Raw genomic sequence first — 26,513 nt, forward strand, 5'->3', positions numbered from 1 at the left:
TTCTAGAGGAGTTCAGGGATCATAATTATTTGAAATGAGATGTCAGCTAAATGCCTTTGTGAATCTGGGGAAAAATTGATCATCTGGCCCTGGACTGGGCGACGGATCATGTATTTTCAGACCACGCAAACAATTTATTCTGTAAGACAGGGTATCAACCTGGGTCATTCTTGTAGAGTTGAGCGCAGAAAGTACACTGGTTGGTTTTTGTTCTTTCCTGTTGTTTTTTCCCAAATGTGTAGATTAATGGGACATCGCTACAGTTTTTTACAGTCAGCTGAGACCTTATGCCATTCATTCAGCTGTAACTTGATAAGCTTTCTAAAGGAAAAGACTCAAATCCTGTGCTGTAGATTTGTTGAGGAGAGTGGACCCAATGACATCTCTGGGGTCTAAGGAATAAAACTATTAAGACAAAGGGAAATGGGAAGTATTTTCCTTTTTCTGCAAGTTCTCTGGGGCTGTAAGCTGCATTAGATACATGGCCACCATCTTCCCCTTCAGTCCTTGGAAATGGCCATTATATGACATACTGAAATGGCATACTCAATGCTACACCATGGCATCTTTATATATCTCTTAATGCTATTCAGTAGGTGGAGACAGGGCATCATGTAGTAATGCACCCACAGAGCTCATAGCTTACCTCCAAGGTATTGTGGGTAAATCCAATGATTTAAGGACTGTCTTTCTGCTCTGCTTGTTTTGCTAGCTGTTGGTGGGTGGTTTAGAAAATGGGAACTTGCACAAAGTGGTTGATGATGTCTTGGATGATGTTTGCATGCTGGGATAACTCTAAGCCTGTAGATCCTCTTCCCGTGAGACAACTTTTCCTCAAGATGCTTTCTAGCATGTCTGCAGGCACTGGGAAAGCACGGTGTAGGGATTGGCGTAGGAATAACATTGTGTAGCTCTGCATTTGTTTGGACTTCCTTATCAAGCATGAGCAACTTGAAAATCAAATGGCACCCTCACCTGGCTTGCTACTTCTGAGGTCATGTTTTACAGGCAGCGGTTGTAACTCGAGGCCTTCTCTGAATTTCCTGGAATCGAGGTGAAACAGTCCCAGCTTCATGAAGCATATGTCTCATGGAGCTGGGGAACTGTTCTGTTGAATTAATACGGATATATGCATCCCACAATGCTGCATCTTTATGTCCAGTCTTAAAGTGAGGCTCTATTCCCCCTAAAGTAACTTGGAACCTGTCAAAATGTTGTGAAGAACAGCTTTCACATTTGGTGAGGATTGGGCTGGCGAGGTGCAGTGTGACATAATGTCTTTTTCCTCTGTAATCTTTTACCCCTTCCAACATCCAGGCACACAAGAGCCGATTCAATTCTTAATCTTGGTGTAACGAAACCACCTCGTGGTTTCTGTATTTCGGTTGATCTAAATTGGGATTGCAGGAGTTCTTGAATCCAACAGCTTTAGGCTATTTTAGGTGGTGAAAATCTGCCATTGGCATTATGGAAGGCATTTATAAGTAACAAGCTAATTATGTAAAATGCACACTGTCCACTTGTTAAGATCTTCTTAAAGTTTCATAATCTAATCAGAATTTGCTATGTATAACACTTGGCTTGTTGTCCTCCCCCCTGCCTTTTTAATGCAACTTAGTTGGATGGATGGATGATCAATACAGGAAGGAAATGCTTTCCTTAATACTGGTTGGTTGACTGTGCCCCACATGCCTTTTTAATACAATGCATAAAGGATTTTTTTAATTACTGAGCACAGATGCGTTGCTTTGAAAATGGATGATGTGCAGTCCTGTCTGCTAAGCAGCACTCGGAATAAAGCTTTGGGTCTCCCTGGGCTGTAGTACTTTAGTTAATATGACTCTTTGTTCATATAAACGCTATATAATATCATAAAAAAGATGTATATGCTGAAGTCGCCAAGTATTCTGAGTGTGTTCACCTGAAGTGTTGGCAAAGGTAGGTCTGGCTGAGGTCTTTGCCGATATTCTGTAGTCCAGTCACCTTCAAAAGGTAAGTGAGGGTCCTGCCAGCAGCACAGGTCTGTTAAAGACATCTTGGCTAGGAATATCAATTTATTCATCACCTGTGATTAGCCACTCTTACAGCATCTGCTTCCCTTCCACAAAACTCTGCATGGATTCAGTCCTTTGGAGAAGGGTTGCACCGTTCCTATAATGGTGTGGGACCTTGGTCCTTTCTTGACGGTGGTGTATGGGCATCGGGAGACTGATGGCAGATGTTCACATTGTCCTTTCCCTCTTCCGCTTGCTGGGATAAATGGTGGTGTGAAGGAGTGGTGTTCTGGGGTGCTGGGGGAGATTGAGGGAAAGAGCAATGTTGATCAATGGATGGAAGTGAGGGAAGGACCATGCAGTGCCCTTGCATCTGGAGCAGAAGACAGTAAGGTTTGTGATGTTTGGCTTCATGGGAACCTGTTCTAGGATACATAGAATCATTAAGGTTGGAAAAGACCTCTAAGATCACTGAGTCCAACCGTCGACCCAACACCACCACCCACTAAACCATGTCCCTGAGTGCCTCATCTACTCGTCTTTTAAATACCTCCAGGGATGGGGACTCCACCACTTCCCTGGGCAGCCTGGTCCAAGGTTTAACCACTCTTTCAGTAAAGACATTTTTCCTCATGTCCAATCTAAACCTCCCCTGGCGCAACCTGAGGCTGTTTCCTCTCGTCCTATTGCTATTGACTTGGGAGAAGAGACCGACCCCCCCCTCGCTACAACCTCCTTTCAGGTAGTTGTAGGGAGCGATGAGGTCTCCCCTCAGCCTCCTTTTCTCCGGGCTAAATCATCAGTGAGAATGTAATCTCCTGCACTGGTGGCTTATCCTTATCTGAGTTTGAAACCTTTGCCAGAGCTAGTTTGCTTAGCTGGAGATCTGACCATTGAATTTTCATCTGAGGCTTGTAAAACCTCAGGACTGCAAAGCTCCTTCAGAAAGACATTAATGAGACACCTTTTGTCATGGGATGACCTTTATGCGAGAGCCTTTGAGTATCCTTCTGTTGAGTTTTGTAAGGAACCAGCCTCTATGTTCATAGTTCATTCTGTTGGGGCTCAGAATGAGGATAAACTTGTACCATCCCATCACCATAATCTCTCTCATGCATCTTGCTCTCTCTGGTGCCCAGAAAGCTTGTTTTTTCACCTGTTTAGTTTTTAAACCTGCCGTGAGGATAATATGACATTAGAGTGGAAAAGCTATCGCTGTTGTGCAGGGGAGGAATTGCAGAGCCGTAAACTGCTCCCAAAATAGATCAGATGATGTGTCAAACCGCCCAACCATCTAAACACTCCATGAGCTGACCTCCGTGTGATATAAAATAGGGGCTGGGTAAAATGTTTTGAGGGGAGGGGGAGGTGAAACCCCCCCTTCTGCCTGAATCTGCACGCTTGTTTCTAGAAGCTGTCATTTGTCCAGAAGTGGATTTTAGGAGACAATCTCTGCCTCTAGCTGGGACCTCCAGGTCCTGAATATAAAAGCTAGTGCTGGGGAAGCAGGAGGAAGCTCATTCTCCAGTTGTTTGTCTGTCCCAGCGAACTCAAGGAGCTCTTTGCATTCACTGTGCTTCCTTCAAAGGTTCAATTTCAAACCCCCCCCCCCCCCCCCCAGCTTCTGAGATTTGTGTTGTCTGGAGAGTAACCTTTACTTTTCTCTTTAGCTGCTTGAGTGTGTGTGTGTGCGTAGGGATATCTCCAGGCAGTGAGGGAAGCTGCTGCCTTGGTTCCAAGGAGTTTCTTCCCTGGCTGCCAATCTCTGCGGTCTGGGCAAGGGCAGCTATGTAACTGCAGCATCTGCAGAGAACAGACAGGGCAGTGTTCGGGAGGGACAGCACGATTTATCTGACAGACGGGCTGGTGGAGGGGGGAAAGGGAGAGGCCAAGTCCCGCTGTATGATGCGTGCTGCGGAGCTGTTAAATTTGGGAGATAAAGGTTTAACAAAAGGGCTGGCTGAGGTGTTAGGGAGACAAATGGGTGATTCATTACAAAGTCAGATGCGTTCCCTGGCAGGGGCGGGTGGGAGGGACTGACACTAATACATGGCTGGCCGCGCTGTCGCTGGAGCCGTGCGAGGCATGCCCACGTCCCGGCGTGCTGAGGGCTGCCGTGGGTGGGAGGCTTGCTGGGGACGTGGCAGGATTGCTGCTGGGACCGCGGAGGTGGGGGTCGCTGAGAGAGAGTGTGGCAGCAATAAGCCTTTCCGAGGAAAGAGCGGGGTGCTCTGGCTCCATGAACCCATCAACCCAGTGTTGCAAAGTGTTAGGGTGTGGGGTGTGATTGACGCCGCTGGGTCGGTTCTTGCTGTCATCCAAAGGGTTGGAGAGTGCAGGTGGGTTAAATGCTGCAGCCAAAGCAAGGTCCTGCAGTGCATCTTACAAGTGCCTGTCTCGGTGCTGAGAACATAACTACTGCCACGTGAGGTCAAACCAAAGGTTTCTTCAGCCAGGCACAGACATCTGGGGAAGCCAAGGAGAAGTGGGACAAGTGAAGTGTCTCCTGGTGTCCTGCTCGCTCCTGGCAGTCAGTGGTTTAGAGGCTTCCTGAGCCAGAGGCTGCGTTCAAGCCCTCATGTTTCATCACCCACCTTGGTGAACCTCCCTTTCCTGAATTTGTCTAATCCCTTTTGGAATCTTTTCCTATATTTGGGCTTCACAACATCCGGTGGCGATGAACCTTGTGGTTTAATGATGTGCTGTTTGGAAAAAAGGCTCCATTCTCAGAGTGTCTAGCATTTATTGCTTTTTTTTTTAATGCTGCTCCTGGCCTGAGTCAGCAGGTCTGATCCTTGCATCGCCCTGAGGAAAGTGCTCCCTGTGGAGCCCCCAGCCTCGGGCAGATCTGCAGGGCTTGGTTAGGCTTTGTGTCAGTAGCCTGAGCCGTAAAGAGCCAAAGGATGGATGGGAGGTGTTTAGGGAACTGGAACTGCCCTCGTGAAGGAGCGCCCTTACCCCATGTGTGACGCTTTCCGATGCTGCCTTTGTAAACCTGCTGGAATAGATAAAAAGCAGCAGCAGTGCAAAAAGCACAACGAACAAACATCTATGGGTTTTTTTGGTCTTCTTTGTTTAGATTTCAAATGCTAAATATCCTTTGCTACATGCAACTCTCCCCAGACAAGGAAAGCTACCGAGAGACTATGAGCTTGGATTGACTTTGCTTGGAACAGAAGAACAAAACTATTGGTGCAGGCTTATAGCACAGACGGCTTGCTGGCTTTTAGGAATTCGGGCTTCATGGTAGGAGCTGATGTAACAGAGTCTGCATATGGCTCAACTCTTTGTTGCAAGAAAAATCATGTCATTGAGCACCTGGCCCATTTCCTTTGGTCTGCTGTCTTTAAAATCTGGTATAAATTCTTCTGCTGTATTCCTTTGTGTCATCCATTACATCTGTGGTCTTCTGGTCCTCAAGCCCACCAGAAACAATTCAAAAGCAAGATGGGGGGGGACGGGGACGGTTATGTATATTTTCTATAAGCGTGATCTAGAAATGTCCCTTGTTTTCTATGTCATGGAGAGCTCTTAGGCCCAATTCTAGATTTAAATTAACTACTCTAACCTTTTGTCAGGGATGGAGCTGAGTTGTTTTTTACTGCAGCAGGGATCTGAGATCCTGGGATGGCAGGATTTTCATCAATGTAAAAACAAACAAACAAAACCCAAAAAACCCTCCCCCCTCAAAAAAACCCAACCCACAAAAAAACCCCAAACAAATGAAAAAAAACCCAAAACCCACAACAATCAAAAAACCCCCACCCTATGGTAGTTTTGTCTTCCTGCTGCAAGGAGGTGTTACTATAGGGCATAGGTATGTTGTGCATGTGTGCATCTCTCACCAATTTATTACGGAAAATATTCTGAAAACTTCTCTTTCCTCCCTCCACGTGACGGGGAGCTAAACAGGTTAAACCAAGCCTTTTATTTTTTTTTCTCTGAGCTTATTTCTGCATCTTCTTCCATGGCATTGCTCCCCACTTACTGCTTCCCTGCACCAAAACTCCCAGCCCCACGTTGCCTACAGTCTAGTGGGACCCACGCCAAAAGAAATGATGTTAAGCTGAAAAAAAAACATTTAAATAAAAATAAGCAGTGGCCGGGATAAGGAGCAACAGTGGATTGCAGGGTGGGGGTCCGGCGGGGGTCCAGGAGCTGTCCAGCTGGGGAGTGGGGCGCCGGCGGGGGGGGGTAATTCCTAGCACAGGCTGCCAAGGGCAAAGCTAATGCCGTCTTAAATCGGGAGTGAAAGCCCCTGTTGCCGCCTGGCCCGTGCATTCCACTGGCACCGTGGTTCACCGGCTGGTTTTAAGTTGGGTTGAAAATCCTTCGTAAGTCTCGCTGATTGCTGTTTCATTCTTGAGAGGATGAAGGGGAGAGGAAACAACCTTCCCCTCCTCTTCTCCCCCTCCTCGCTTCTTTTCCCCACCGCTGCTCGCTTATGGACAAAATGGGTTGTTCCAGTGGAATTAGGTTGCAGGCAGCTCTTGGGGCCAAGCTACCTGGAACCTCCCAGTCAAGGGCAGCTAATAGTCATTGAGTTGTAAAAACCGAACACTCCCTCCTCAAAAAAAAAAAAACCAGCAGTGTTTTCTAAAGGTGGTTTGGTGCTGGGAACTGTTCAGCACAAGCCACAGGAATTGCAAGGGAGTATTGCAAACGCTTATAGAGCTGGTCCTAATATTTGCCCTCTCCTTGTATCGTTTCCATGCTGGTGAATCTTAATGCTGCAACTCTGAGATATTTGCCTAAAATAAAAATGTCTTTTGCTCTGGTGGACTGGAAACTTCCTGAATAAGGTTTGTTGTAAGGAGGGGGGGGGAAGGAGGAGCTGTAGTTCAGCCTTGTGGTTCAGGCACACCACCAAGGCTTGAAAGACCCAAGTTTGATTCCCTCCTCTGCTGTGGGGTTTCTCTGGGATTGTTCATGCCCTCCTTACTGGGGGAAGGGAGGCAGAAGGGAAGGCAATGCTTCCTTACTTAAATGGAGTGCCGTTAGCTGTAATTCATAACCTGTGCAGGTCTTCTGCCTTGCGTGGGTGGGAAATACGGCAGCAGCTTGAAGTATTTGCTTGTGGTGCTTCTGGTTGCCGCAGTGCAAAAATAGCTGTTCTTTATGGCACCTTGGTCCCATAGGTCCTGCGCAGGAATGCACCATAACGAGAACATCTCCAGCCCTCCACATCTGAACTGAGTCACGTATTCCCTGCTCATTCACTGAAGTATTTTTTTCCTTTGGTTGCTAAATTTTGCCCTCATACACTATGTGCCAAACTGTTTTTTGGTAAGTTGTACAGGAGAAGTTGAGGGCATGTTTTGGCAGGAGATTGCATGGAAGCTTATTTATACATGCAGCAACCATCCTGTATCTGGGAGGCAATCATCTGCGTCTTGCCCCATTCACAGAAAAATCCCTTCTGACCTGATGTGACAACTCCTTTGTAAGGGTGTTGGGGTCCAGCTCTCTTCTCAGTGCAGGACAGCTGGCCTGGGGGGGATTTCATTTGGTTGGATGGCTGTGTTCAGCAGCCTGGGAGAAGTCCTCTGACTTCTGTGTGAACTTCAGCTAAGGCTAAAATGGGAAACTTGGACATAAATTATCTCTGTGGTAACACCTGGGCCTGAAAAGAGCTTAATGATTCGGGATCAGAGTGGCTGCTGTGTTAGAAGCATTCAGGAGAGAGAGCAGTGTTGGAAAGGGAAGAGCTGGAGATTTGCACCAGCAAATTCTTTCTTCCAGAAGCAGCTGTTACTTCTTTTTGCTGGATGCTGGAAGTAACTCTTCATAGGACCCGAGAGCCTGGCAGTTATGTGTAGCAGGATCCTTACATGCCCACTCCTCCATCCTCTTGCCCGAGGTGCTCAGAGAAGAGAGCCCAGAGGAAACCACTGTGTAGATCTATCCAGGCGAAGGAGTAACTGAAGAGAATTTGAATGACTGGAACCTACAAGAATCTACAACTTTTTGTCTCCTAAAAAAAAAAGTCTGAGCATAATTCATCAGGAGTCTGGAGACTGATGCTTCCTTCCCTGGTAAGTGGGATCTGATTGGGTTGGAAGTTCCCCCATGCTGTAGCTTTTCTCCTCTCTACCCTCTTAATTGCCACCACTTGGAAGCAGAACGAAGGACTTGAAGGCATTTCCCTCTGTGAAACACACGCCGTCCATTGGAGCGTGAGCGTAGGGTATGGCTGCTTTCCACTTGCATGCAGTGAGGTTGCAAGGCTCTGTTGCCCATGCCATGTGTTGGTGGAAGTGTGTGATGTCGTAGTGGTCTCCACGGTGGGGGCTGTTACTTGTTTCTTTGCAAGTAGAAGCTGCAACAGAGATTTGGGCACTATTGACTAATGAGGAAGACCACATTTGAGGGGTTGCCACCTAAAGAAAAGCTCTGGGTGTGTGTACCATGCTACTGAGAGGAAGATAAGGATCAAAATAGCAATTGGGACACACTTGTGATGAGAACAGCTGTATTCGTTACTTGAGTTTCCAAATGTGGGTTTTTTTGGCTTCGTTTAATGGTCTTCAACAGCAAGATGCCATTGTGGAGAATGACATGGAGAGCAAAAAGGAGGTGAGCACAAAGCAGAGTTTTGGTTGGGAATGACCTTGAAGGCAAAGAACTAGCATGTGCATAAGGGGCAGCGGTCTGTGGATGATGACAAGGGGAGGAAGCCTTGCAAAGTATCAGGGTAGAGTTTTAGCAAAGCTATTTTTGATTTCTAGGTGGAGTGTAGGCTGTTTAGCTCTGTCCTGTAAAGCCCTGGATGGTCTACGTTTTCCCAGGCTGGGAGAAACACTTTTCCTCCTGATGCCTTCTTTGACACCCACAATGTCACAGCACAATGCCAGAGGATATCAGTGGAAGAACTACACTGAGCAAGGGTTGAGCTAAAGTTAATACCTTTAACAGAGCGATCTTCATGAAGGGACTTAATGCTTGCTGAGATGGCAGGATGTTGTGGAAGCAGAGAAATCCTCGCTGAGGTTTGGAGAATACCTTGTGTTTTTTGTAAGGACTCAAAGGAACACGGGATTTTTTTTTTCGCGTGTGTATACATTAACCAAAGTAGGAAACCTTTGGCTTTGTAGCTCAGTGAGTGGCAGATGGATTTTGAAACTAGTATCTGTGGCTTTGGATTTTGTGGTCTAAGTGAGGCGACAATAGACACGAATGCCTGAACACTGGGGTGAGCACTGCGTCTGGGAGCAAAAATACTTAGTTCTGACTTTGAGGGGTAGAAAGAAAATAGAGAACTAATTACTTAATGGCAAAGAGGAGAAAGCCTTCTCTGATCCCAAATGATTTGGGGGTCCACCAATGCTTCTGACAGCTCTGGGAAGAGCAGAAATGAGGTTGGTGAGTGCTCTTCAGATAGCTTCCTCCAAAGAATGTTGAGTGTGAGTGCAATGATGGCACTTGTACCTGTGAACACTTAAGAAAACCAAACAATGCAGTGCAGAATGAGATAATTGATTCTTCAATGGCCACCTCTTGCTCCAAGAGGTCTTCATCACTCACCGTAGAATTCAGTTTTCTTGGACTTTTCATAGAATCATAGAAAGTTTGGGTTGGAAGGGACCTCTGAAGGTCATCTAGTCCAACCCCCCTGCCGTGGGCAGGGACATCTTCAACTAGATCAGGTCGCTCAGAGCCCCGTCCAACCTGACCTGGAATGTTTCCAGGGATGGGGCATCCGCCACCTCTCTGGGCAACCTGTGCCAGTGTTTCACCACCCTCAGCGTAAAAAAAATTTCTTCCTTATAACTAGTCTTTTGGCTTGTTATACTTCAAATAGCAATTATCCTTTGTGGGATGGGGGGACCATGGTAGACCAATTTAGGAAAGCTTCTTCACAGTGTGGGAGTGTGATGGCTGGGGAGAGAGAGGTGGATGCAAAAAATAATATAGGCCTGGTGTCCAGCATAACTCAGTCTGGCTCCTCAAGTTATGGAGTCATTAATTTAGGTATTGCAGTGAAGAACATTAACGTGCAAGTTGTCAACTTTTCAGAATCTTTTTAAAATTCTTAAATAAAAGAAAGAAGTGGTGGAAAGGGAAGAAAAAGGATTGGAAGAGTAGCAATACTGCAGGAAAAACATTAATGTAAAAAGTGAAAATAGAATCAATTCAGTCTTTGTACAGATGTACCAAAGATAAATCTCCCGGCAGAGAAGGAAGCGCAGGGATAGGAATGCAATATTTCAGCAGGTCTGTTATTCCAGGCGGGTATAGTCAGAGGCGTTTCCTCGCAGGAAAGCAGCTCACCTTGGCTCGCATCTCTGGCGGCACTTGCAAAGGAAAGTCTTGAGCGTGTCAAAACCGAGAGCGCACTCACAGGCCTATGCAGGCGCCTTGCTTCTGCCTCGTCCCCCTCAAATTCTCATCAGGAAAATCCCCAGTTAAATGAGGGAAAATTCAGGGACACTGATGAAAGAGTGAGCTGATGAGGCAATAAAAACTCTTGACTTCCGAGATGAGCTGAAAGCAGGACCCATCTTGAATTGCCTCTCTGGAAGGACAATAATTCCACGGTGCTACAGATAAAACTTGGCTGCAGAGCTATCGGTGTGAGTTGTGCTGTGGCAGGGGCTGTGTTTGGGATCTCTCCCAAGTCCGGGTGATTGGAGTCTGAACTCCAGGAGAGCAAAGCAATTAGCAATGTTTGACATGAAGTGCACAACCAAGGCAGCCGAACGCCACCAGCAGTGTATGTGCAAACCAGATATGTCTTGTTATTTACAGCTGGTGATAATAAACCTTCTGGTTTCCTGGCTTCAAACTAGTGACGGATTGAACTGGAAGGAGATTTGGAAGGAAAATAGTGCAAGTGATGTTGCAAAGGTTTCTCTCAGCTAGGTGGGTACGGCACTGAGCAACTGTGTCCTTCCTGATGTCTGGATGGTGCAAGTGTGCCACTCAGAGCAGAAGTCAGGCAAGGCGCACAGAAGATTAGGTCAAAGTCTGAAGCAGAAACAGTCTCTTGACTTTGTAGATTCATATTGCTCTCATAGAGGCCAGAGTTAACTTCCAGGGAGTTAAAGCTTCCTGGGTTGTGTGCAATGACCTGTTTGGTCTCTCTCCAGGTTCCCAGTGGACAAACACACCTTCATCTCATGCTTAGCCCCCTTGATCCAAAATAATACAATTGCACAGAGTGCTGGCTGGCAGTTTAATCGCAACAGTTGTGGATTGGGTGTGTATAAAATAAAAAACATGCCCCCTTCCCAAAAAATTTCCTTGGAAGGAACAGCTCGGTCTTTGTGAGGAGCTGAGAAAGCATCCGACTCTGACACCGTTGCCTTACGGGACCTCACTCAGCCTAGGTTGCATAAAAGGGCTTTATAGGATTATAAAGGTTCCATGCAGTGGCAGCTCCAAGGCAGCATTTCAGGTGGGGGCACCAGCTCTCCCTGGCTCTGCCTGTGCTTGTTTATTATTGATGCCATGCTCTGAAAAGTGCCACCTCACCCTTCTTCCCGAGGCCGCTGGAACGTGCGTGCAGAGCTAAGGCTGCTGCATCGGTCCCCCCTGCTGAAATGGGCACGCGTCCAGCGCTGGGGAGGGAAAACGTGCGTGTGCATGCACGTGTGCTGCTCTCACTCATGGAGGTCTTCATCTTCACCTGGAAGAGCTTCGTTGCTTGTTGGCTAGGAAAAGCCCCTTTCCCCTAAATTTACTCCTTGTCTTGTTCTGGAGATGCTTTCCAAATTCACTTGCTTTGCTCTGATTCAAACCAGTTTGAAAGCCAGTGAAATTAGTCCGAGCGATAAGCCAGGCAGCGATGGACGTGTCTCCGCTCAGCGTGTGCATTGTAAGACTTGTTTTTCACCAGTTTGGGTGTTCTTGTCCCCTTTTCTGTAATGGGTGAGGGCAGGGAAGAGCTGGGTCAGGAAACAGGAGGTGGAAAAAGGTGGTGTTCTGCCTTACCAATGCGATGTTCTTGCAGGGGTCTTGTCTTTGGGTTGTTCTCTTGGGAAGGGGTGAAGTGGGTGTCTGCATGCTGGCCCAGCTTTTCCCAGCTCACCATGGCTGTGGCCCATCTGTCACAGATATCGGAGCTGGTGAACTTCTACCTAAGGCTTTTGTACAGAGCAGTGAAAATGGACATTGCTGACAACTGGTCCATTTAATGCTTCAATTTTTCTCTTGTTTCCCAGGACTTTCCATCCACTAGCTCTAAGTGGCTGCTGGAAGCCTGTCCTCTGGCATTGTTGCACACCACAAATCCTATCCCTGGCTCTTTACTGTATTTTTATTTAGGTGACTCTTACTGGGACCCACTTTGGAGAGACATGCAATTGGGCTGTGCTATCAGCAACTACGCTTTGAAGTATCGCAAAGCCAAGCGCCTAAGGGGGAGGGTGGGGAAGGGGTTCAAAATCACCAATTGCTCTGCAGAAGTCTTGGCCATAGGATCAATTCCTGTATCCCTCCTCACTGCGATAGCCATCTGCTACACGATACTTGGAGCTTATGTTTTCCAGAACATTTAGCTGAACAGTACCTGCTCAGTTGGAAAGGTAAACTGGGGAGGGGGAGCTGTAGAAAATGCTTTTATGCCTCCGTCTCTCCTTTGCCAGCTGAGGATATCACTTGCGCCAACTGTGAAAGCTTGCAGGAATGAACCTTCAGAGCAGAAGTATTGATGAAGGCCAGGAACGAATGTCCTGGAGATTTTCTTTACTGCTGTGAAGCTCAGACCAAGCCACCTTTCTCATGAACAAGCCTGCTCAGAGCTTTGGTTAATGAGGCACCAGGGCTGGGTGATGTCCTGTCTCCTTGGGGAGCAGTCAAGCGTAAGTCCACGCTCTGTCCCAGTCCAGACAGAGCAAAACTGTAAGGGTTAACATTTGTCAGTGCTTCAGACGGAGCTTGCTGTTTGGCCTTTTGGGTGTTTTCATCATTTTGGAGGGGCAGAATTTTTGGGGAAAATTCTACACTACATTTCCATGTTTTCCACAAATCACTCTGACTTCATTTTTACTATTGCAGTTTTCCTTCCTTGAAATCCTAACACTTTTCAAGGTAACTGAAGGAGAACATTTCCCTGCCTATATCTGTTCCCCTAAAAATAAAAAAAAAACAACAAAAAGCTACGAAACCCAGCAATTTTTTTCTCACCTCGTTAAATCATCGGTAATGGCTGGATCTACATGGGATGTTGCTGGCTGTGGCTCAGGCCAGGATTTAGTGCCCGTTGTGCGAGGAGGTTTGGGAGTTAAAGCATCCTAGCTGCTTGCCCTCTGGGACTGTACTCCTGGCACGATGCATCCCACTGATTAGAGAGAAATCCTCATTAAAAAAAGAAACAAGACCACTGCTTCTGTAGGACAGGTGGGGTTTTAAGGGGTTTCCAGGATCCATCTGCATCCAGTGAAGGGGGTGAGCATCTGCTCCCCTCCCGTGCCCACCACCCCATTTGCCCCGATGGTCCTGCACTGGTGGGGATGTCTGAGCCTGTGACCCATCCCCATCCTTGCCTGTGCACGATTGCAGCATTCCAGCATATTTTCAATTCTGGCTTTAAGCAATTCTTCCTTTTTGGCTGGGGAAATGTGTCTTCAGGTCCCTCGAAACCCTACATAGTGATTCCCATTGACTGCGTGGACTGGCACCTGGCCGGGAAAGGGCAGAGCCAGGAGAGTGGGGTGCGGGCAACCCGGCCAACAAACCGCTCATGAGCCCAGCAGATGTTCCTGCAGCCTCTCTGCTCCCCGGGGCCGATGCCAGCCTGGTCCTTTTCCAGCAGCTCGTCACTTGACACCGGGAACAGTACGCTGGCTTCTTTTGTTGCACATTGTACGAGTCAAGGACCTTGTGCTCAGAGAAGCGGGGGGGGAGAAGGCAACGGGACACGTATTTCTTCAGGTCATTTTTTTAGGTTTTGAGCTTGTTCTCCCTTGTAAAAGCTTTTGGCAGTATCGTCTGAAAAGTGTATCTTGCTCTCGAGCCTCAGGCTGTGCCTCGCTAGGTTTTATGTAAGGATCTCTTCTGCTGAGGGCAGGGTGGCTGTACGTGCTTTCTCAGTGTGTCTCTTGGGGTCTGGTGGGACGAATCACCCTCTATCCCTTCCCAAGCTGGTTCTGGCTCTGCTTGATGTGCTAAAATGATTTTTTTTTTTTGGTTTATGCACAGGAGAGTGACTGTAGTGCTCTTGTATTTTTGCTAGTTTCCCAAGTTCATGCAGTTAGGTACCTTCAATTATTTCTTCCCTATTTCAGTTTTCAACACAGTCCTGGGGCGGAGATTGCCAAGGTCTTATGTCCAAATAAGCTCTGTGAGAGCTGGTAGAGAACACAAATCCAAATATTGCTTCTTACCCTTCTCTTGCTCCCACCTTGCACACACACTGCAGAGAGCGCCTTGCTGTGAAATCAATCCTTGCCCAGGCATCGGCAAGTCCACACGGATGCTCAGCCGGGGAGAGACCGATCCCACCACGGCCCCCATTTCTACCATGGGCTGTATTTTTGTCCTCACCGCTGTACCTCTCTGTTCCTCTGCAGGCTGACGGGGAATGAACCCCTGACCATCCTCCCTCTGACCTCAGAAATGGAGGAAGCTGCCGTCAAAGCCCACTACAAAGTCTGTGACCGCCTGAAGCTGGAGAAGAAGCAGCGCAGGATGTGCCGGCGGGACCCCGGAGTGGCCGAGACCCTGATGGAGGCGATCAGCATGAGCGCGCTGGAGTGCCAGTACCAGTTTCGCTTTGAGCGTTGGAACTGCACCCTCGAAGGTCGCTACCGGGCCAGCTTGCTAAAGAGAGGTGAGCGGACTGGGGAGCCTCGGTCAGGGGTGCCGGCACCCCCTGCACCCATCGGCTTCCCTGGCACTTTGCGGAGTAGTCATCTTGGTGCATCCTTTGCCAGTGGTGGGTCACCATGTCCCCAGAGGTCCAAAAAGAGCTCGTAGAAGGTAAAGATAAAGCCAGGCTCAGTTCATCCATGAAAGTGCACAGCAGGCAGAGGATGTACTATATGGCAGTAATTTATGTGCTTGTACTAGCGAAGCAACCCCCGTCCGCCTCCCATTGCTGGCCATGGCTTCTCTCCCTGGAGCCTGGAGATGTTTGTGCATGTGTCTGCAGCCAGTAGCTACAGTTGCTCCTTGCTTCTGCTGGAAGTTGAGCTGTTGCTGGAGGGGGAGGTGTTGAAGTTCCCAAAGCTGTCCCCTTTTCTTTTATTTTTTTTTTTCCTATTTATTATGTCAGCTTTTCAGGAAAGAAATTGAGAAAATACATTGTCAAGGGAAATAAAGCAAAACAGACTGTCCTGTGCTGTCCTGTTAGGGGGGGCAAGGGGAGCCCTATCGTAGTGCAGGGCAAAACCTGCAAATGTTTGTGTGTCCTGTTACTGCTCTACCCAGGGAAAAGCTCCCTGGATGTGACTGGTAGGTAATTCCCACACCCCTTCCCTACAGGTGGAGATGAACAGAAGCTGAGAGGGGAGTATTCAAGGAGCAGGTGGTATTTTTCTCCTTCCTTTGTGCTACCTCATATAGTCCAGTTTCCTGCACCGTCCTAGTAAAATCCAGTTCTTATTTTTGGACTGAAGCTAACGATGCAGCAGGACCATTTTAGATAGCTTGCATGGGTCTCGAGGTCTTTAGCGACTTCCAGAAAGTCCCACGCTCGGCAATGGAGCTGGACCTGGAAACCCAGGGTCCGATGTGCTCAGAGATAAGAGCAGAGGTTTGCAGAGCACCCTCCCTTGCTAATTAGTGAGAAGGAGTAATTCAGAAGCGCTGGGGCTTAACTAATGCACTGTCACTGACTGCAGTGGAAACAAGGAAAGTCCTTATGAAACCCAAGAGGTCCAGCCAGAGCTGCAAGACATTTAAAAATATCCCCGCATGCCAGAGGAGTCCCTGGATTAGTGGTGCCTTGGGAAAGCCAAGCACTTTCTCATGCTGACACCTGGAGGCCACAGCTTGTTCCTTCAGATGTGCCTGCCCCCGTGGGCAGCCCTCGGCAAGGGGTATTTCAAAGCAGCCTGAAGTTGAGTTGCCTTAAAACACCATCGAGAACCCACCCCCCTCCGCCTTGTCAGGACCCCGTGTAATAAATAGTAGCTCTGAGGGTTGCATGGCTCTGCCTGCTGTCTCATTCTTCCATGTTTTATGCCCCTGCAACATCTCTGCTCTCCGCTGATGCTGTAAATCCTTCAGATGTTGTTCCTGCGGCATAACACACTGCCCTGTAAATCTTTCCCCTCCTCTCCAGGAGCTGCTGGTTCCTGGTTCAGCATTGCAGCAAGTGATACCCCAGGGCAAAGGGGTACATGTATCACCCACTAAAAGACAGCTATTTAAATACATCGTTGTGGGCTTGTTTCCTCTCCTCCAGGACCACTGCAGCTTCTTAAGGAGAGAGAGGGGGAAAAAAAAAAGGCACAGCCCCCCATTTTGCTTAAGAAAAGTTTCTCCCTCCATTTTTTACACTTGGTCACCAGAACAGCCTGGCTGCTGGTTTGCAACTTGGGCTGATGCAGCCTGTTTCTTAAAATAACGAGGGATTGTTTAAGGGACTTGTTATCCTCTTTGGATACTCGCGAACAATTTTGGAAATGGCTGAAACTGGATAGCCGCGGATGGCAGGCTGTCGATGAACTGGGGGTTAGAATGCCTGCGTTGATTTAAAGCTCATTATCTTGTTACAAAATATCTTGGTGCAATCAAGTAGTGCATGGCGGAGATGGCTTTAAATCTGGCCAGAACCAAATGTCACATGGACTTGCTTGGAAGCTGCCTGCTGGCGAGATGATACCTGTGCTGATGGGCACCGGGAATTTGTGAGGCTTTCGGTGATGGAGAATGGGAGGAGCAGAGCTGAAGCTGATGGGGAGACTGATGGAGGGGGAGAACCTGGCAAATGAACCATTCCTCCTGGCTTTCTGACAAACCTGGTATGCATTGTGATTGCATGGCACTGACTTTCCGCTGAGATTTCACAACCACTCTGAACTCAGTGCTTTAAACCCAGGAGGCCTTCAAGCAGGTTGTAGATCTGAGCTACCTACTAAACTGGACCACATCCAGGCTGTTTGCTGCCAGTCGCAGTGTCTCAGACTCTCAGAGGGGAGTTTGCATGCCCTGTTCCATCGAGGACCTTCTGTTAGCACCCCGGTAGCTCTCCGTTTCATAGCACAAGTAGCAGCGGTGGCAAGAGGCCAGTTCTACAACCCAGGGGCACGGAGGCTTGGGAATATCTCTCTAGCAGTGGCATCCCTCTGACAGGCGGGTGGGCAGTCCGACCTAGGAAGCAGAAACCTAGAAGAAGCTGAACTAGCCTACAAAAGATGAAAGCTGCTCAGAAGGCATCTTCTACCCAGAGGAGTTCGGTGGTCTGCGTACCCATGAGTTTTTGTTGTGTGAATTAAGTAAAGAGTTCTCCCACCACTCTCAATGAGAGAGTTTGCAATGCTGAAGATGTTTCTGGAGTGCCAGAGGACATAGTCTCCTCTTTTCAGGGAGGGAAAAAAGAAACAAATTTGGTTTCTCAACCTTGACCACTCTTTATGGTGTCCCCAGCGAGTGTGGAGTTGATATTTTTTTTTCATTCTAACCTTCCTTCCAGTGAGGGAAAGGTTCCTGCTCTTCTTTTCCAGGTGAAGCCGTAGAATGGTCGGACAATTCCTGCCACGATCTGGTTTGAGTCAGCCCCCTTGGGATGACCAAACCTCAGTCTTCTGGACTGGATTTTCATCTGTGTACTGCTGAAGTTCAGCATCGTGCACCTGCGAGTGCTTTGGGAAGGCAGGCTCTGGGGATGGGCCAGGGTAGCACCCCATGAGCTTGCTTGGACTACCATGAACCTCCCAAGGAACAGTTCCAAAAATGACCTGGCAGTGTCTCTGCATGTCCTTGGTTGACACACCAGCTTACAGATATATCCACTACTGTCACCATCCACTTGTGTTATTTTTGTGTGGGGGATTTCTTGAGTCGGATCCAAAGCTGTTCTGGAATTGCATCTCAAATATGCAGTCGTTCACAGCTTCCATAGCCGGAGAACGAGGAGCTATAAATACTGGCATGTTTGCTTTTTATTTCTGGCTTTTATAATTTGGACCAAAATCATGGGTGTCTCTGGGCCTCAGCTTACCTGTGGGGGGGAGCGGATGCTGTTGCATCCCTGCAGGTGAGCATGGAGATGTGTGCAAGGTTTGAGGTGTGAACTGCTTTTTGAGGCATTTGGGTGAGGTGCTGCATTGGGTGACAGGCTGGCTATCGTGTGCTTCCCAGCCCTCAGGTGCCTTTTGTTAACGATTAGGACCCAGTGATTGTTTTTCCAGGGGAGAGAGAAGAACAAGGAACCCCTCATGATTTCTACCCCAACGATCAGACTGGAAGTCTATGCTGGGTTTCTGCTATTTGGTGTCTCCTTGGTAGCAGTATTGCTGTACCACAGTGATGGTACCTCCATGGCCTGTCCAGCTCTTGTTCACCTCTTTCCATTGTCAGGCCCGGACTGTCTGCAGAGCGACAGCCACAGAGCCGGCCAGACTTCATTTGCATTCTTGAATCCTGGCTCATGCCACCTCTGTCCATCACTCCTTGCTCTCCACTGTGTCCTCTCCACCACCAGTGATGCGCCTAGAGCTTGGCATGCTTTGACGTTGCTCAGACTCTTCTCATAATGGGTTTTGCCTCGATTTCCTCATTTTTTTTTTTCTATTTTTAATCCTTGCTCCAGCTGCAATTAATGCTGCCTCCTCTCTCCTGCAGGTTTTAAGGAGACAGCCTTCTTGTACGCTATCTCCTCTGCGGGGCTGACGCATGCCATGGCCAAGGCGTGCAGCGCGGGGCGGATGGAGCGTTGCACCTGTGACGAGGCCCCCGACCTGGAGAACCGCGAGGCTTGGCAGTGGGGCGGCTGCGGCGACAACCTGAAATACAGCAACAAGTTCGTCAAGGAGTTCCTGGGGAGGAAGCCCAACAAGGACCTGCGAGCCCGGGTGGACTTCCACAATAACCTTGTGGGCATGAAGGTGCGTTGCAGACTGCTTGGGGTGGGAGTTCAAGCCGTTGTGGGGTTTGTGGGGGCAATAAAGTACTGCACTTGGGTGTGGAAACAGGAGCGTTGGACGCAAAACACATGGAGGGATCCTTCTGCTGGAGGGTTGAAGTCTCAATTATGTGACTAGGCCCTGTTTTTGTCACTGTGCTTCAAGAGTTGTGCAAAACCATCGGAGGGAAACCAGAAGGAAAGAATCAGGACTGTCCAGGTCTAGAAGACTTGAGCTGGGGGGAAAGATTGCTGGCTTTCCACAGGGAGGAGAGGGCCTTACACTGCAAAGGGCTGGAAAGGCAGGTTCTCCAGGCTTATATGAGGTAGGACAAGGAGGAAGGGATTTACGCTGCTGCAAGGCAGGTTGAGGGATGCTTTTCTTGCAGTAGTTCAGTAGCACATGGGCCGTGTAGCATCTCCATAGCCAGGTTTCTTTAAAACTGGCCAGACAAACACCTGGCAGGGAACCAGGGTGGAGATTTTCCTCTCTGACTGACCTCCGTCCTGAAAGTCCCTTCAGCCTTATTTTCTGGCAGCCTTCCACTCTGCCTAGAGCTGCTGGGTTTGCAGCTGACAGTGCTTGGGTGTATAGTGCCTCCTTTTTTTTTTTTTCTTTTTTTCCTTTTCCCATCCTTATGCTCTCAGCTGGAAGGCTTTCTGCTCTTTACCCCATGTTCCTCCCACGAGGCTTTACCCTCCGGCCTGGGGGCCTCCCTGCAGGACTGATGTAAAGGACATGTCTGCAATTGCTGGGTCATCCCAGCAAGAGAGGGGAAAGGAAGGGGCTTTCCACCTTCTCCTGTAATCTGCTTGGCCGTACCTAGCCTAGAGTTGCTCGAACACGAAAATCCCACAGATTGGCCAGCACAGGTGCCTAGGATCAGTGTTTCATTGCACCAACCTCGAAGGGGGACATACTGTAAGGTTATAAATAGCCTTTGAGCCTTGTTATTGTCCGTGTGATTGGATGGAGGGTTGGGGCTGGGATGGGGGACCTGGGTCTCCAGTTTCCCAGGCAAATGCAGCCCAGCCAGTTGTGCATTCTAGGAATCGCCACCCCAGCTCAGTTGTTCCTGTGCGTATGCATAAAATGTCATTCCTCGCGACAGAGTTGGGGCATTGGAGAATGCCACCAGCGAGTGCTGGCCAGCAAAAAGTCTCCCCCTTTCCCCACCACCAGGTGCTCCTAGACAGCGCTGAGATCAGGATTAGAAATATCCTGGATTTAGCTGGTGTCTGGCTTTGGCTGACAGCTTTTCTGCCTCTGGATTAAGAGGCTCAGTGCCTCTGAACTCCTGTTGTAAGTCTTTGGCGTGTGAAACAGGCTTTGCAGGGTGATGAAATTTGTTTTAATCCTCCTGGTTGGTTGTTCCCAAGGGCTTGTCCCAACTCTTTGGAGTTGGCTGTGTAGCAGATGGGACTAGAAATGGAGAAGGTGGTCCATGGAGGCTGTAATTTCATGCTGGAGATTGCTGTGAGATGTCCCTGCTCTCCTCCTTCTCCAGAGGCATATAATACAATCTCGTCAAAACCTGCAAGGCTGTGGCTTTAGGTGCCATTGACATGTTCTTGTAACTCCATGAGTATCTCCCCTCCAGCAGTGGTGGGGCTAAAAATCTTGCCCAAGGGAGTTGACCTAACTCCCAGTGCTCTCCACCCCAGTAGCTGCAGTCAGGATGCCTATATGGCTGAGACTCAGTCTTGGATTTAGGTTAGGTGTTCTTATTTGTCATATCTACTCTACACTGTGTGACTTTGAGCTAAACAAACTCCGAGGATGGGCTGGAGGGAGTGAATCTCCCCTTTCTGCCTGCCCTTTCTTGTCCTGATCCCACTGTGAGTTAGTTCCCAGGGGAAGGGGAGATGTCAGGGACTCTCTTGCACCCTCTGCCTCCACTTTACTTGGCATGGTCAGGCTCTGGTCATTGGCAGCGATTTCTAAGCACTAGTGTAATATCTGCAGCTAAAAGGCTGAGTAACAGTTGTGACAGTTGTCCAGACACTGAGAGCCCTCACGGCAATCCAAGTCAAAGACCTTTGCTGCAGGTTAGTGATCCGTTGTTCCTATTTTTGTCCACCCACGCCGTATCTGTTGAGTTGGTATTGCTGTCTGACAGCTTTCCTTGCCTATTTGCAGCAGCAGTTGAAATGACTTCTCTGTTTATGCTCCTAGAATAATTGTACCTTAGTCTGGCTGAAAGGCAAGCCAAGCAGCCCACCAGATTCACAACAGCACCGTGAGGCCAGGCAGAGAACAAGTGAACTGCGTGTTGAGAAGGAAGCTTTTAGGAGGATGGTGCTTTGTGATCAGGAGAACATATGTCTGTATAGTCAGTATATGTGGACCTAAACCGTTGGCACTATACGGTGTCGTTGAGAAGATGATAGATGTTCGAGTCGGAGATGAGGACCCAGGGCGGCTTTGTAATTGCAAGGTCAACACTTGCAAAGCTTGCTTAAGATTTCAAATTATTGAAACTGATTTGGAGCCTGAGCATTGAACTTCTTGGTGTGGTTGATGGTTGTTTCTGGCATTGCTTACACCTGGGTGTAGATTAATATCAGGTTCAATCTGCTTCTTTCCTCCTGGTCTCACTGCCAGTGCAGTGTTGGTGGAGGATGAGAGTTGCTCAGCAGGCAGTACTAGGTTCCCTTGCTGAATTTATTGATATTTTACTTGATGAAGGTATGGGTTAAATATGAAACTCAACATGTTTCCTCTACTTGTCTTTCTCCAAAGAAGCTGCCCATCGACTAACTGCTGCTTTATAGACTTTCTGACCACTGACTAGCAAGAGATGCTAGCCTAGTGGTTTCAGACTGCCATAGCCACTTTGAACTAACCTAGTTTGGTTAATCTAGGTTAACCAAAGCAATTTGGTTAATTTTTTAATTAACCAAAAATTTTTGGTTAATTAAACCCAAAATTTTAATTAATTTTGGGCAATCTCATACATATTTGACTTGATGTGAATCAAAGGCAATATAGGAGTGCAGATAGCCTTGATTTGTGCCATTTTGGAACGGAACGATTTTGAACTGGAGCACTCATATAACTAAGATGCTCTTATGACCTCTAATGTGTTAAATGTCCCTGTGAGTTCCGAAAAGATGATTATGGCCATCTTGAGCAGGAGCTGAGATGCAAACTGAATGCTTTTCCCAAGGTTATGCAGCAAGCTGTTGATGGAGCAGGAGATTGAAGCCAGTTCTGAATTCCTGCTCGGCACCTGCTGTGTTTTTCCTCTAACTAAACCTCAGATTTTATGTCTATTAGTGACATACATGCATGAACCGAAACCTTTGCTGGTGTACTGCAGACTGCTTTGGAGTGGGCTGAGAATGGACAAAGACTTTCTTTTCCAGTACTTTGTTTTGCTACGGGAGCTTGCTGCAGTGCCAGCCTATGTTGGTGTACTTACAGTGTATGTATGGATGTGCACGTGTGTGTTCGCTGAGGGAGTGGAGGAATATCTATTAAAGATGTAGCACAAGCTTGGTGGTCTCTCACCGATTCTTAACATAATCCTTCCCATCTAATTACTCCCAACCATGGCAAAGTGTATAAATAGTCCCTTGAGACCCAGCAAAAAAAGGACCTGTGCTTAATTAACTGATTTGGCAACCAACGCTATACCCTCCTGGTCAACGCGGCAGTTTCTCCATGGTGTCACACTAGCAAACAATCTGTGTATTTCTGTGAGGGTGACATTATCCTATTCCGCCTAGTTTTAGTGTCTCTTGGTAAACTTTCTCATTTAATTATTATTTTACTTCTGTTTTTTCCAACCTTGATGGGCCGACTGTAATCTTGCCGCCACCAATGAAATAATCACTGAACATGTTGTGCCCGTGATGGCTCACAAAGTTATATGATATGACCTCAATCGCTAATGAAAGGGTGAGCTTGTCTACTGTGGGGATGAGGTAATTAGACCAGGACTTCTCCAGCCTTCTCTTTATTGAAAAGTAGGAGCTCTGAATAGACCACTTATTAAAAAAGCAATTTCCCTTCCTTTGCCAAATCTACTCTAGCTCATTCAGCTATTCTTTTAGAGGGGTCTTGGGTGGAGAGGGTGTGTGTTGGGGGGGCGGGGAGGTGTGTGTATGTGTCAAGGGGATGGGGGCAGTGGTGGTGAGAGAAGTCAACTGTATTAAAGCTCTGTTGCCAGCAACGAAGTTTCTTGGTTATATTAAGTGAAGCACAGGCAGCCTTGCTAAAGCTCTCTTCTCTATATCCTCCCCCCTTTTTTCCCCACTTGTACACACAAGTGCAGCCCTCTTTTGTAACCCATTAATGAAAAGTCGGAATATTAGAGCACTCAATTAGTTCCACTGGGCTTGAGTAAGTGATGTTTTAATTAAATTTGCCCAGTTTCTCAGCAAAGTATCATTAAACATGACTTTCCAACTCCCTCTCTGGAGCGTTGCTAAGTTTCTTAATCCCAGGAGTGCTGACCTCTTCCAGAGGTATGTCTGGTCAAGCATGTCTTACAGATCCAAGGGGCACTATTAAAGGGGGCTGCTGTTACCCAAGGAAAAAAAAAATTGTCATGTTCTCATTCCCTTTTTCCTTTATCTTTCCAAAAGGAGGGACACAAGCGAGCCTTTGCCTTCAGGACCCTGAAGTCAGGGGTATAATCACAGTCTCCTTGAGAGCCAAGAGTGTTTAGTGCAAAACTATGGGAGGGCAGATATGGAGAACAAGAAAATTCCTCCCCAAAAAAGGTGTCTCTTTAGGTAATTATCCCCCTTTAAAACTGTTTCCTTTCACAAGGCTTCCTTAATTGTTTTCGCACAATATCGACCCATAAATTTTGGTCTGTGCAGACTATATGCATGTTTCTGAATGATCCTTGTCACCCTTGTTGCTGTAGGGTTCAAGTGCAGACCCATCCTGAGGCACGTTATGCCTGCATCTCTGAAACCATATGGGATGCTCTGCAGAGGATACTGGGAGGTGCGTGGACTTTTCCTTGCTGTTGACTTGCTTGTTTTGGAAGTCCATGCAAGGAATGGCTTTTCCCCTTAGGTGGTGCTGGCAGGGGTCTATCTCGAGGGCTGAGTGTGCCTCCTGCGCTGGAGATGGACTCTCCATATCAGGTAGATGTTTGTCCAGCTATCCTCTGTCTGAGGAACTTCATGAGCTGTCACATGAGATGTTATCAGAGTGTACCACCCTCTTCATTTCTGTATCTCCATTTTACAGAGGGGAAATTGAGATCCAGAAAGATTAAGCGGCTTACTAAAGGTCACACACAGGCGTGGCGAAGCAGAGACTTGAAGCCTGGTCTCCTGGTGCAGAGACAGTGTTCACAAGCACTGCCCATCCTGTCTCATAAGGTTCCTACTAGCAAACGTGATTCCAGTCAAACTCCAGAGTTTGTTGAACAGGCAAGCTTAAATGCTAATCCCTCTGTTCTTCTGCACCCTCAAAAAGTGTAATAATTGCTCTTTTTGACGAGACAAATCCATATGAGCTTACTGATACAGTTGGTGCATGGAAAAAAAGGAGGCATAATGCATCATTTAGGCAGTTTCTTTAGGGGTGTGTTTGCAGGGAGAAATCTAGCATCACACTTTTACCGAGGTACAAATCAAACCTAGCAAATAGCAGCCTCTCTGAGACTAGCTCTTGCCTTTGTATGCACAGATCAATTTGCAGGGCCACCACTAGTATGAATTGCTCCAGGTTATGACAGGTAGGAATGCATAAGCATGCTTTCTGGATTTTCCCCTCCTTCTTTCAGGCTGAAAGTCTTTCTAAGGCCTGGAAATCAACACCCTGGAAAAAATTGCTTGCTGTGTCCCGTAAGTAATTGCAGTTAGTTGTTTATGTGGAGCTTTCTTAGCATGTGAAGCACACTAGGAATACTGAAGGGGGAAAAATACTTCTAAAGTTCTCAATTTAAGTAGGGTTATGTTATTCTATGTTTAAGTATTTATATTTTAATGCCTATTTCACTAGAATGAGTGTTCATATTTTTAAAGAAGGAAGGGTAGTGGAAAGGGAAAACTGTTCTGAAAAAACAGTTTTAGAACAGGCTCAAAAGAAGGGCTTTTTTTTAATAAGATAGAAGAAAAAACAGAAGGGAAGGAAAAAGAAAAGAAAACTTCTAACAATCTGTGAAATTTCTATAATTCAACCAATGTCAATGGCCAGTGTTAAGGGACAAGTCTGGTCTTCTAGTTGTTTGGGCATTGTGAAGAAATGGGGACCATGGCTGCTGTCCAAACAAACAATACTTGAGCTGAGAGAATAACTAAGCCTATTTAAATTGAAGGAGGATATGTCCATAGAGGATGGAAGAGATTTGATTTGTAAAGAAACATCCCAAAGCCCTTTCTGAAGTAAGACAAAGCGAGGACAGGCTTTTTCCTGGATGAGCTGACTCTAAGGAGGTTCATCTGCTCCTTCCTCTCCCCCAAACCATAGCGAATGGTTTGAAGCCTTGGAGCCGCAGACCAGCCATGACGACAGCGGAGCTATAACCGAGGAATTCCCACGGCTGCGCGTCCGCTTCGGACTGCTGCTGCCCAGACAAGACTTGTCTGAAAACCACCGCCAGAGCCCCGTGACCCAGCTGGGAATGAATGGGAATCTGTCCTCAGCGTTTCAGCTAAAACACTGAGAAATTGTGTGTTGCAGCATGTCTGAGACTGATCATTACAGGGGCACTTAGTCTGAGCTTCGTAGCAAACCATTGTTGTGAGGAAGGATTACATGTTGCATAGCAATGCTCTGCTGTGATCCCTTTTCCCTATGGCTCTTGTAAAGCCATTTGGGCAGGCGGTCCTGCAGCGCTATCTAATTTCATCTTAGCAGCAAGCACCAATAAAGACAGTTCAGTCTTGCTCTATCATAATTGTTTTCCTCATTTTTGCCTTTGTCAGTATTTGGTATTCTCATGACAAGATCAATGGGAGTTTGTATGCCTAAGTCAAACGAACTAATTTGCTCAAAGAGCTTTATTTTCCTCCCAAATGGCTCTCCTATTTGTGAGACTGCAAGACCAGGTGGTTGTTCAGAGGAAAGTGGGAGGACGTGATTTCAATGTGTGACGCTATCCCTGATCCACTGATTGTCTTTGTTCAACTTTGCTGTCATGGTAGAAGCTCTCTACAGCATATAACACAATAAGGATTCAAATGCACACTTGTGGTGTTACTCCGGAGTTACTATGACTCCGATGTGCGGTAGCTATGGTGTTTAGCCCGTGGGGAGCATGAAAGGTTTTGTGCTTTGGATTTAAGCTAATACATTTTGCTTCACATCTGTGACGAGGTAGAAGCATGCGTGTGGTGACTTACCATGGTGTAGATGAAATATGATTATTAAATAAGTGGTGAGGCCGCGTGTGTTCAAGAGAAGTTCAAGTTTATGTGGGATGGAGGCAGATCAGGCTCTGAGCTGTGGTGTGCCTTGAAAAGAAAACAGGAGCTACCTATGGCTCTTGAAATGATAAGCTTGTGTTAAAGTCTTATTCTGCCTCGTGTACCCTAGA

General features: G+C 47.4%; 1 protein-coding gene across 1 annotated transcript in view; it reads left to right on the top strand.

Moving 5' to 3' along the window:
• Positions 1-26,513, top strand: part of WNT9A (Wnt family member 9A) — a 56,897-nt gene that overhangs the window by 24,849 nt on the left and 5,535 nt on the right. The window contains exons 2-3 of the mRNA XM_076332381.1: positions 14,507-14,766; positions 18,726-18,988. Of these exons, the coding sequence (XP_076188496.1) occupies positions 14,507-14,766; positions 18,726-18,988 (523 nt within the window). The remainder of the gene's footprint in view (positions 1-14,506; positions 14,767-18,725; positions 18,989-26,513) is intronic.

The sequence above is a fragment of the Aptenodytes patagonicus genome, chromosome 2, assembly GCF_965638725.1.
Source record: "Aptenodytes patagonicus chromosome 2, bAptPat1.pri.cur, whole genome shotgun sequence".
Lineage (NCBI taxonomy): Eukaryota > Metazoa > Chordata > Aves > Sphenisciformes > Spheniscidae > Aptenodytes > Aptenodytes patagonicus.